The sequence below is a fragment of the Eumetopias jubatus genome, unplaced genomic scaffold (genome assembly GCF_037043125.1).
Source record: "Eumetopias jubatus isolate StellerSeaLion01/CBP00866 unplaced genomic scaffold, mEumJub1_p1.0 scaffold_13, whole genome shotgun sequence".
Taxonomy (NCBI): domain Eukaryota; kingdom Metazoa; phylum Chordata; class Mammalia; order Carnivora; family Otariidae; genus Eumetopias; species Eumetopias jubatus.
In genome coordinates, this window is record NW_028274819.1 from 98,387,448 (window position 1) to 98,400,490 (window position 13,043).

General features: G+C 41.0%; 1 protein-coding gene across 2 annotated transcripts in view; it reads right to left on the minus strand.

Annotated features, from left to right (window-relative positions):
* The window catches only part of CBL (Cbl proto-oncogene), an 81,121-nt gene that overhangs the window by 17,939 nt on the left and 50,139 nt on the right, over positions 1-13,043 (minus strand). For both annotated transcript variants that reach the window (XM_028105946.2, XM_088017869.1), the window contains 6 exons: positions 11,913-12,069; positions 11,052-11,173; positions 10,589-10,726; positions 8,888-8,975; positions 8,401-8,532; positions 7,991-8,194 (listed from right to left, as the gene is read on the minus strand). In XM_028105946.2, coding sequence (XP_027961747.2) covers positions 7,991-8,194; positions 8,401-8,532; positions 8,888-8,975; positions 10,589-10,726; positions 11,052-11,173; positions 11,913-12,069 — 841 coding nt within the window. The remainder of the gene's footprint in view (positions 1-7,990; positions 8,195-8,400; positions 8,533-8,887; positions 8,976-10,588; positions 10,727-11,051; positions 11,174-11,912; positions 12,070-13,043) is intronic.

Sequence of the window (13,043 nt, forward strand, 5' to 3'; positions counted from 1 at the left end):
TTCTTGTATGAGGGAGTGGCATCTTTCAACTCCTCCTAAAGCTGTAGACAGCAAGTACTATACGAACACTGACTGTAACTACCAATGGGTCAGGCTTCCTGAATTATTTCTGTGTCACCATAAGAGGGCACTCTCAATCACAGAAATACTACTACTAGCAGATGCAAGCTACAGGCAAGCATCTAGAAATGGCTGTGCTACAAAAAGCTTCCTAGCTTACAACTGAAAACAAATATTATAATTTTCCACCTCCTCATCTTCAGAGAAAGAAAAAAAATCTTTTCAAAATTAAAAATAGGAACCCATATAAAAAGGAAGGAGCAGACATTAACCTCTCAACAAATCACGTGGGAAAATGACATTTAAGGCACAGAACAACGAAAGAGATCAAAGATGAGAAATTCTCCACGGCTTATTATGATAGGAAAAAGAAAAAAATAAAGATGTTAAGAGGAAAAGAATCAACAGTATCACTAAAAAGCATCTCGAGTCCTTCTGAAGAAATGTTCTTTCAATTCAGTAATTTAAAGGGATTAAAATTTTCCATCAATTTGTGTTCTTAAAAAGAGGTGCCAAATTAGACAAAGCAATACATGTATAACCTCTCCCATTTCCAAGCCTGTAGCAGGGTGATGAATGCTGATAAGCTTGTCCAGGCAAGCGATCAAGAGATATGCATAATTCATATAAAATGCTACTTGGCATTTGCATTTTCTCCCAGGGAGCAATACAGATGGAATATAGGCAAATACGTATTATGAGCACTTATGTAAGACGACAGAAAGATAACCATTCACATACTCAGTCCGATCATTAATGCTGGGTGGTAAATGAAGGCAAAGAAAGCCCTCATCAAAGCTACCTGCTTTTACTCATGCTTAAGAAAAAGAGCTCCATGTCCCTGGTGCGTGAGTGATGCAGCATGAGCAGCTAGCACACCTCAAGGGTTAAGCGTGTGAGAAGCTATTGGGCTGTCACTTCATCAATTTCTAGCCAGTCACTATATCCCGCTGATTCTTTCATGAAAGGGTCTCGTATCTTTATCGGCCTTTCCATTCTGCTTACCATCTCAGATCTGATCTATTAAAACCACCTTCTTGCAATTCTCGGTTTCTTATCTCGCCAAATCCGTTTGCTCACCATTACCAGCGTAGCCATCCTTAGAATATGAAATAGCTCAAAAACCATCTACCAGTAACTCCCACTTTCCCACCAATCTCGACTCTAGAATTCCTACCTCCTTGCCTTTGTTCAGGTTGTTTCCCAATTGGAAAAGCCCTCTCTGCCTTTTTTTTCTTAAGATTTTTTTTTTTTTTTTAAGATTTTATTTATTTGTCAGAGACAGAACACAAGCAGGGGGAGCAGTAGGCAGAGCGAGAAGCAGGCTCCCCACCGAGCAGGGAGCCCGATGTGGGACTCAATCCCAGGACCCTGGGATCATGACCTGAGCTGAAGGCAGCTGCTTAACCGACTGAGCCACCCAGGTGTCCCTTAAGATTTTATTTTTTAAGTGATCTCTACACCCAACCCAACATGGGGCTCAAACTCACAACCCCGAGGTAAGAGTTGCACGTTCCACCAACTGAGCCAGCCAGGTGCCCCTCTTTGCCTATTTCAACCCCTCTCACCATCCATCGTTCATTCCCCTTCCTGAAGTGCAGAGGGTTGAGCTAATCACACTCTTCGGGGCTCAACATCATAACCGATCCTTGCACTGTTCTTTTACTACAACATATAATAAAGTTCCAGAAAAGGAGAAAAGACACAAGTGGACAGGAAATGATCAGAGAAATAACACAGGAATGGTTCTATGACCTAAGGGACATAAATACCCATATAGAAAGGGTTCACTGCATAGCCAGCCCCATGAAGGAAAAAAAATCCATGACAAACAAACAAACCAAAAAGCGCCGAAACAAGGATAAGGAGAATAACCTAAAAGCTTCTTGGGATAGAGGGAAAGGGGGCACCAAATAGCAAAAATACACTAGAACCTAGAAGCAAAGTGAAGCCATAACAATTTATAGAGTTTTTTTCAACCGAGCACTGTGTAACTAGTCAGTCTGAAGGCTGAACAAAAACATTTAAGATATCAAACATCTCAAAAATTTTACCTCTCACCTTTTTGAAGACACACTTCACCCAAACAAGGAAGTAAAGCAAGAAAGAGGAAAATGTGGGAGCCATGTTTCCCATGTCACCGTCATATGTTAGATAGTATCTACCGTATTTAGAGAATTTACTTCATAGAAAATTATACCGAGAGGATGTCAGACAGCTTGGTAAGACCTGATAGTGATAGGTACAAACGGAAAACTAAGGAAATAAAAATAAAGCAATTTGGGGTGCCTGGGAGGCTTAGTCGGTTAAGCATCCAATTTGTGATTTTGACTCAGGTCATGATCTCACAGGGTCGTGAGATCGAGCCCCGCGTCTGGCTCCCCTCTCAGTGGAGTCTGCTGGAGATTCTCTCCCTCTCCCTCTGCTCCTCCTCCTGCTCGTGTGCTCATGCGCTCTCTCTCTCAAATGTGTATGTGTACACACACACACACACACACACACACACACACAGCAGTTATCCCAGGAAAAGCAGAAGGTCGTATTAGAAAACAACAGCAATTACATCATAGTGTATTGCTTGGAACAGCAAGGAGCAAAATCATTTACACACCGAATAGTGATTTGGCCAAAAAACACTCAAATAACCGTAGTGGGGAGATATGGTGTGGGAAGGAGGGAGATAATCAATCCTTTTCTACAACACCTGAAGTGAACAGATGACTGATGCTGAAGAGGCAAGAGAGAGCAGTTTATGTATATGGTGTGAAAGGTGTTAAGAACCCACAAATGTGAGTGGGGCCCATGGAAGAGGTGAAGGTGGCAGAGGCAGGGAGCCAAGGTTTCTGCCAGCCTTCTAGCAAGTCTTTTAAACTTACTAAAAAATCCATATGCGTTTGTCATTTGGATTTTGTAGTAAGTAGATTGACTGCATTAAAAACAAATCGAAAGAAGACAGCAACCAAAAAAACCCCAATGACAGCCACCCAGGATGCGACAAATCAGGCACTCCCCTAGTCTCATATATCTTCAGGAGTGATTTTAGGACAAAAACTTGGGGATAAATTTTAGTTATCTACTCAAAAAAAGTTAAATATTTTATAAAATATTTTATTCACACAAAGAATAATAAACACCCACGTAGTACCTACCGTGCAGCTTCGCACAATTCCCATGTGCCCCTCCCCTAATTATATCCTTTCCTCCATCAAAGAGTTTAAATGTACATTCACTTTTATCCAGCAATTCCACTGCTAGGAATTTACCCTACAGACTTGAAAAGAATATCAGTCTGTATAAGTCTGGAAATAATATGAATGTCCATTAAGAAACTAAGTTACGGAATAGTCAAGTGACAGCACAATGCAAGAAGCTGTTTTTTCTCTATCTGAATTTTTACAGTGTACGTTTATTACTTTTATTTAAATGACTAAATTTAAAAATCATTCATACAGATGAGCTACAATTAAAAAGGGTTCATTTTCTTCTTTTCTTTAAAGTCCTACAGCACTTACAGCGTGTACCCAAATATCTAAAACAATGTATGCTGTCTGCCTATGTTAAATAGTTTCGCCTGCATGCATGTTCTCTTCTCAAATACAACTACTAGCTCCTTGCAGGCCTTCATCTCAGCTTTCTTATTTCATTCAATACTTACAGTACTCAATAGAGAGCCTCTTACCCAGCATAACAAACACCTTGCAAAAGCACTATGTTTATTGCAAAACATTCAAACATCCCATAAAGTTCAAGTCCTCTAAACTTACACCCTCAGAAATTATATCAATTTAGTGGGTAGTCAATTTTTCCCCCTATGCATGTTAAAATAATTTTTTTTAGAGAAATAAGGTGATACTATACATAGTATACAATTATATTTTTTAAACTTAGTATTCATTATACAGTTTTCCACTTAAGTATACGTAAACTGAACTCATTCTGCACAGCATTCCATTATGTGGACTACAGTAGGCAGAATGAAGATTCCCTATCCCCCAGCCCTAAGATGTTTACTCACACCCCAAAACCCAGAAACTGTGAATATGTTATTTTACTTGGTAAAAGGAACTTCGCAAATGTGACTGAGGGTATGGATCTTGAGATGGGGGAATTATCCTGGACTCTCTGGATAGGCCCAATCTAATGATAGGAGTCCTTAAAAGCGGAGCACCTCAGAGATAGAGGGCTGAAAGAGGAAAGGAATCCAGGAGCCAAAGAGTGTGGCTGACCCCGAGAAGCTGGGGGACCATGAGCTGACAGCCACCAAAGACATGCTGTCTGTTCATGAAAATTTCTAATCTTGAACTTGGATTCTAATCCTACAACTGGCAAGGAACTAAACTCTGCCAAATCCAAATGAAAAAGAAAATGGATCTTCCCCTAGAGCCTCTAAGAAGAACTACAGACCTGCTGACACCCTGATTTCGCTGGATGGCACATGTGTTGGACTTCTCACCTTCAAACCTGTAACAATAAATTTGTGTTGCTTTATGCTGCTAAATCTGTAGTAATCTGTTATGGCAGCAATAGAATACAAACACATAGACATATCATAAATTCTTACTGCTGGACATGTGAGTTGATTCTAATTTTTCATTATTGCAAATAATGCTATAAGAACTGCATCCACATCTTTGTGTGCTTATCTGAGTATTCCTTTAAGATAAATCCCTAGAACTGGAATTGCTAGTTCAAACTGTGACCATTATACATTTTGATAGGTGTTAAAGTGTCCTTCCAAAAGATGGGCTAATTTGTACCCACATCAACACTGAATGTGATGCCTATTTCTCCACAGTAAGTATTATTCTTCTGGGGCGCCTGGGTGGCTCAGTCGTTAAGCGCCTGTCTTCGGCTCAGGTCATGATCCCAGGGTCCTGGGATCGAGCCCCACATCGGGCTCCCTGCTCCGTGGGAAGCCTGCTTCTCCCTCTCCCACTCCCCCTGCCTGGGTTCCCTCTCTTGCTGTATCTCTGTCAAATAAGTAAAATCTTAAAAAAAAAAAAAAAAAAAAAAAAAAAGGTATTATTCACCTATAAAATTGCATGAAGAAAAAGGGTAATTTTAATTTCAAATAAACATATCCAGGAGGAGCCGCCTGGATGGCTCAGTCGGTTAAGCAGCTGCCTTCAGCTCAGGTCACCATCTCAGGCTCCTGGGATGGAGCCCCACGTCGGGCTCCCTGCTCAGCAGGGAGTCTGCTTCTCCCTCTCCCTCTGTACTCTCTCTCTCCCTCTCTCTTTCAAATAAATAAATAAAATCTTAAAAAAAAAAATCCAGCAAAAATCACTTTTTATTCGGCTTCCCTAATATTCCAGGAGTTACCAATAAATTTTCATGAACAGACAGAAATCTAAGAACATAAAACTGCTTTAGAGGTCAAATTAATCTCTTTTTAAAGATTTCATGTATTTATTTATTTGAGAGAGAGAGAACATGAGAGCAGAGGGGAAGCGTAGAGGGAGAGGGGAGGGAGAAGCAGGCTCCCCTCCCCACTGAGCAGGGAGCCGGACATGGGGCTTAATCTCAGGACCCTGGGGTCATGACCTGAGCCGAAGGCAGACGCTTAACCAACTGAGCCACCCAGGCAACTCTCAAATTAATCTCTTAAAATGGACCCAAGGAACCTGTTATAAGGGGTTCAAAAACTTCAAACTTGAAAAAACTTCAAAAAATCTGTCCACTTCAAAAAACCAAAAATGTACAATTCATTCCAGACTTCCTCAACTGCCTGTTATTGATAAAGCATAGATTTATTAATTCCTGCTTTGAAATCGTTTCAATTCCCAGTCACACATTCAAAGTAATTACTGTGTGCTCAATTTTATATAGCGGCTCTGGCCTTCTAGGAATTGACAACATACCAGGAAATACATGTAATAAAATATTCCAAGGTGGTTCATTCTATGGCAGACACATTCAGGGTCTCAGAGACACCCAGGCAGACCTAGAAATGATGTGTGTGTCAACACATGTGAACTCGGGGTGGGGGAAGCAGGAACAGTCTGGAAAGGTTTCGTAGGAAATGAAAACTCAACTAAATTACAAAGAAACTACCAAGACAGAGTGGCTCAGTCGGTTAAGCATCTGACTCTTAGTTTCGGCTCAGGTCATGATCTCAGGGTCCTGGGATTGAGCCCCGTGTTGGTGTGTGTGGGGGTCCCCACTCAGTAGGGAGTCTGCTTGTCCCTCCCCCCATGCTCCTCCCCCTGCTCACATGCTCCCTCTCTAAAAGAAATTTTTTAAAATCTTAAAAAAAAAAAGAAAAGAAACTACCAAGACAAAAGCATGGAGAGATATCTAGTGGTTTGGCCCTGCTGGACCACAAAACATAGAGCAAAAAGGATTTTGAGGGCAAAGTGCCTGGAAAGGAGAATGGCTTAACCCATTAAGTAATGAGAAGTCATCAGAGTACGAGGCAAAGGAACGGGATGGTCGGGTTTGCGCTGTAGATCACTGGTGCTGGTAGTAGGCAGAGAGATGGCGACGACAGCCTGAAATAAGGCAAGTGGCACCGAGCACACAGAGGAGGAGACACACTGGATACAATCATTTAAGAGATCAAATCAATTCCTTTTTTTTCTTTTATTTTGCGGGGGGGCGAGTGAGAGGGAAAGCAAGAATACCAAACAGATTCCCCACTGAGCATGGAGCCCAGGACCCCAAGATCATGACCTCAGCCAAAATCAACAGGACTCTCAACTGACTGAGCCACCCAGGCGCCCCCACCAAATCCATTCTTTTAATATCTACTATGTGCCAGGCAGTGAGGTGCTGCCCATGAATTTATATAACATTCTGAACTAGAGAATCTAAAGCACATTAGAACCTAGAACCTTTGTTTGCCCTGTATTGGCTAACATCTTCCAAGACTCCCTTACTTCTAATTAGTGAACAGATCCCTGTTTTACCCTACCCACTGATGTTACGGAATCTGATCCCATCCATTCTTAGTCTGTAGGTCTCCTCTCTTTACTGGGGCCTTTCCAGTTTAGCTTCTACCTGGTACCTGCTACCACCCTCCAGTCACTTCAGTCGCTATGTCTGGTTACTAATAGTGCCTCTCCCCTCTGCAATCCAACTTTCTAGCACCAGGACCCCTTAGGAAAGAAGACTGGAGCACCAGACTCTACTCACAGCAGCACGATAGGACCCCACTGTCTTATCGCCTCTCGTTCTCTCCAACAAGCTGGGGAGAGCGCAGTTCTAGGACACAGAGCATGGGCTCTGAAGCCGAATGTCTGGCTGCAGCTGTGTAATTTTCAGTTAATTCCTTAACCTTGCCGTGCCCTGATTTCTTCATCTGCTAAATGAGAATAAGAGTACCTATCTTGGGTTATTTGAGTATATACAAGGACAGGATTACAGGAGTCAAAGATTTTATTTATTTATTTGAGAGAGAGAGAGAGAAACAGCATGAGAGGGGAGAAGGTCAGGGGGAGAAGGTCAGAGGGAGAAGCAGGCCCCCCGCTGAGCCAGGAGCCCGATGTGGGACTCGATCCCAGGACTCCAGGATCATGACCTGAGCCGAAGGCAGTCGCTTAACCAACTGAGCCACCCCGGCGCCCAGGAGTTAAAATAAGGGAAGTGCTGGGATGCCTGGGTGGCTCGGTCAATTGGGCGTCTGCCTTCGGCTCAGGTCATGATTCCAGGGTCCTGGGATCGAGTCCCACATTGGGCTCCCTGCTCAGCGGGGAGTCTGCTTCTCCCTCTCCCTCTGCCCGCCGCTCCCCCCTGCTGGTGTTCTCTCTCTGTGTGTCAAATAAATAAATAAAATCTTAGGAAAAAAAAAAAGGAAGCGCTGAGCATGGCGTGTCCCATATTGTAAATGCTCAGTAAATGTCAGCCTGTGGTTTGGATCTCATCAAGTGTTCTATTCCTTTAGAACACAACTCACAGTGGAGTTTGCCAGTCTCTGAACCTGAAGTCTTACCTTGGCACCAGCCAGTTCTTTCATCATAAACAGAGAATCATCAGCTCGTTCATCGTCATCGTCCTCATAATTTGGGGAGGGAGCTCCCTCGGCCCCTTGCCTCAGGAGGCTGCCACTTCCTCGAGGGTCAAACGGATCTACCACAATGGGCTCAGTACCTTTAATTTCACATCGGCAGAAAGGACAGCCCTGGCCTTCTGATTCCTGCAGAGCAAACGGGAGACGGTCACAGGCGCATGTGAAAGTACTGACAATATGTGTCCACTAGGAAATACATTTCCTAAAGATGAAAAAAGAAACCAGAAGCTTAAAACCTCCCCCACAAACCAGGCCATCCTTTCTCTCCATACAGGATACAAAACCCCCAATTCTTCTAAGAATTACATAGTAGAGATGGTCTGGATCCATACCTGCCAGGATGTGAGACAGGACGTGCACATGAGGTGTCCACAGGGCTCAATTTTCACATCCTTGTCGTTTTCAGCGCATATTTTACACAGTTGGAAGGTGGAGCCCATCTCACAGTATAATTCATATTGTTCCTTTGATTAAAAAAAAATTGAATCGATTACTCAGCCAATTGCAGGTATTTGTTGAAAGAATGAATGATTTCAACCTTAAACACTAACACCAGGAAAACTACAGACCATTACTCTCTATACAAATTTTGCTTCTACGGAAGTGCCACACAGTGGTCACTATTCTCTGACACAGAAAACACACAGTCTTGGTCCTATGTTAAGTTCTTTAGAGACACCACACACACCTGAACTCCCTAAGCTAGTCGGTGGTTTAAAACGTTAAGTGTTCCAATCACTTCATACCACTGTCAGCTGTGTCAAGTACATACAAAAGCTTGCCTCTAGAGACACGGTGAGGACGTAAAACAAGATTCACCTGGGTCACTTTGATGTGGTCTTGGGGAGTTGGTTCACATAAGCCTGTCAGGTCGGGATTCTGATTCCGTCCATCTGGAAACAGATAGCTGTAAAAAGAGTAACCAGCCTTAGGGTTTTACTAAAGCCAATTTATAACTGCTTGCTAATACAGACAAATGATATCTAGGAATTCTCTCGTCTAAAAGAGCAACTTTGGGGGCGCCTAGGTGGCTCCATCCGTTAAATGTCCAACTCTTGATTTCATCTCACGTCATAATCTCAGGGTCGTGAGACTGAGCCCTGCTCTGTCAGCTTCGCACTCAGCTTAAGATTCTCTTTCTCCCTCTGCCCCTCCCACTGCTCGTGCATGCTCTCTCAAATAAATAGGCAACTCTGCGTAAGTACAAAGAGAAGTCTTTGTACTTATCAAAGATAAACACTCCAAAAAATAAATAACACAGAACAGTTCCAAGAAGATATTCTCCAAACACTGACACTCCTTCTCTAGACCACAATGCCACAGGCTTTATCTTTAAACTGAGTGGCTGACAAACTTTTTCTGTAAAGGGCCAAAGAGTAAATATTTTAGACTTTGCAAGCCATAGAAGTCTGTGTCATATATTCTTCTTTGGTTGTTATTTTTTAAATAACACTTTAAAAAGGAAAACCTATCTTAGTTCCAGGCCATACCACAACAGCTAGCTTGTGGGCCATTGTTTGCCAACCCCTATTTTAATCTATGGATGGCCACAAAATACAAATTATTAATTTTTTATTTTATTTTATTTTTTATTTTAAGTAGCCTCCACTCCCAGCATGGAGCCAGACACGGGGCTTGATCTCACGACCCTGAGATCAAGACCTGAGCTTAGATCAAGAGTTGGAAACTTAACCACTAAGCTACCCAGGTGCCTCCAAATTCTTAATTTAAGCACCATTTGTTTTTGACCAAAGGCCTAAAATACCCTTATTTACAGGGTATTTAACATTGAGAGACACCAATGTAAAAGAAATGTAACAGGAAGCAAAGTAAGCCCCTGAGATCAACTACCAGGAAGCCTGGCGTGTTGGCCTGCTCTGATATTTGGAGACGCACCCCCTTCAGCTCCAAGGCTGCTGCCCAACATGATGCACGATGGAAAATGGACTTTCCTCGTTGCTTCAAACGCAAGCAGCTTTCTGACAGCTGGTCAACTGCTAGTATTTTTAGTGCCTACCAAGTGATAATCAATCTGAGTTCCCAAAGGAATAGCATTCTGGAATAAATAGGAACTTAAGTCATAAATATTAGCATAGATTACAAAAGCCCAAACCCTGAAGAAATACTGCCAAACCAAAATGCTTCGGGCAGATGAAGGCCACTGAGCCTGCTGTTATTAAAAATATCTAACCACGCTAATGTGAGCTAGTTAAATAACTGGTAACACTGTGCTAATTGGCATCTTTTCGAATAAAGTCTTGAAGATAAGTTAACATCTGGAAGAGGAGATACAGTTTGCTCATGGTAATAACTAAAGCGCTAGAGAAAAATCATTTCACTCAAAGAATCGTTTTTTAAATAACAAAAGTCCTATGGAAGCTGAAGGTCAAAATAATACAACTTGTTAATATGTTTCTTGAATCTTCAGCCATGAAGACACCTGGAATCAAGTCATTGATGATCAAATTTTACACCCCTAAGTTCCTAGACTCCAGCAAGTGGCAAACAGCAGATACTCACAAGCCTTCCCTGAAGCCGTCAATCAGGGCTTGGAAGAGAGGTTTATTGTGAGGGATCGTCTGGAGAATGTTCCCATCAGCAGTGACATACCCAATAGCCCACTGACCCAGACGAGTGCAGCTCAGCCGGAAAATGTAACTGGGAACAGAGATGAATAGAACCTTTTACATGTTTATATTAGGGTGGAAGGCAAGACAGAGACAAAAATCAAACAGACGATCAATAATAAATTCTACAGTGACTCCAGACCAAAAGCAAAAAATACGTTAAGCTCAATTCTTAAGCGGCTTGAAAGCATTTATCAGATTATAAGATCTGAATAAGTCAATTCCTCTGGTAAACAGACATCAATCCTAGTACAGCAACTGGGGAACTAATCCACGATCACGTTTCCTCCATCCTGGCAGAGGTCACAAGAGAATCAAATTTAGGAGAATAAACCTCTTTGCTTCACGGCACTGACCTGCCTGGTTTGTGAATGAACTTCTGGAGCCGAGCTTTCACTTCGTCATAGGTCAGGAAAGCCATGTAACCAGGATGAGTTACGGCAAGACTGTTCCAGTTCCTGAGCAAAGAGGACCAGGGCTAAGGGAACAAGAGCTCAATCAGACCACTTGGCTCAAGACAGCTGACCATCCTTCAGAGCAATGAAGAACAGAAGGAAAACAACCTCAATTCTCCATTCACTGTCACAAATTTTCAATTATACTGTTACTTCAAGGAAAATATGTTTGAGAGGTAAGAACTCAGAAAAGCTAAGAAGAAATAAATATATGGTTATACAAAGAAATTTCATCACAGAAGGAAATTCAAGACATTTTACAGCAGTTCTAACCAACAGCAGGGGCCTACATGTACAACTAAGAAGTTGCAAATAAAGGCTTATGCAAGTTGGCATACACACATTATCTTTACGTAAAGAAATAAATGAGTTCTTTCTGAAGCATCAATGCAAGTCAATGTAAGTCAAAAATTTCAATACAATAGGAGAAAAAGTTGGAAACATACATATAAATGTCCAGCAAAAGGAAACTGATTAAATAGATCACATTATACCCATTTTCTGGATGTTCTACAATCATTAAAATGATGCAAAAGAATATTTACTAACAAAGAGAGATTATAAATGTGAGGGGAAGAAAGCAGATTATATAGTTATTATTTTTAACAATAAATAGATAAAAATAGTGAGGGTTTTTTTGCTTATAATTTCTACACTAAAAATACTTTTAAATAATATATAAACCCCCAGATGTTCTTTTTTTTAAAGAGCTCTCTCTTCAGAAAAGTAGCAACTAGTTTAGCCAACATTTTAGTATCCTACCTGAAAGAGTCGTGTGAAAATGTCAAATTCAAAAACTGAAATATAATCATTGCAGGTCAGATCAATAGTGGATTTCAGAGCCATGGCCTCGAGCCCAGAACTGATGGGATGCACTTCATGAAGGGCCTGTCGGAAACTCTTCCAAGGGACTATTGTCCTAGATGGGGGAGCAGGGGTGGAAGGGAAGGCACAGACTGAGATAACAAAAGACAATTCTGGCCATTGCTATAATAAACCAAGAAAAAAAGCCATATTAAGGTTTCAATATCAATTTCAACTCTCTTAGAGAAGCGAAGTTCTATTTTGGATTGAGAACAGAAAGGGAAGAAATGATGTATTTCTTAATTTTCTAACACGGAAATTAGTAACAGAGAAATCTTTCCCCAGTCTTCTTTGGCAATATGTCACAAACTAATCCCCTTTCTCATCTTTCTTCACACATTTGTTCTCTTTAGAGAAACATGGAAAGAGAGAGGAGATTACTCTTTATACAAATGTCATCTGTAGCCAGGCCTTCACTAACTGAAAAGTTTACATTTAAACCAACTTTTTAAAAGCACATAAAACATTATGAGTTCTTTGAGGAACTCACAATCTCAAGGCCTAGATACGAGGAAACAGGCTTAAGGCTAGGCTTAAGGCACAGGAAGAATATGGTTCTGAAAGGGATGAGGAATAAATTATTAACGTAAGAGTGATTAAACCCCAGATAAGGCTAGCACAAGATACTACGGGATTTGTATTTCTCAAGATCTTTACGTAAACACAAGCTCATTGACTTTGAAAAGTTTCTGTACTCACTGCCTAAAAATTAAGAGATAAAGTGGCATTTTGAACTCTTTTCTAATGGAGTTAAGTTAAAAGGATCACTAATTATTCTATATTTTACATTTAAACATATTTTTATAAAAAGGCATTTAAAGGGAAATTTGCATTAGGATCTGTATATTCAACTAAAAAGTCATATTGCTACTTTTTTCAGTTCCTTGATCCGAAATTTCAGAAGATAAAGAACATTTATATTAATACTTAAAAGCGTAAGTTTAATTCATAAATCTGTCTATATAATTTAAAACTTCTATACATCAAAAGACAATATAATAAAGTGGAAAAACTAGCCATAGACTAGGA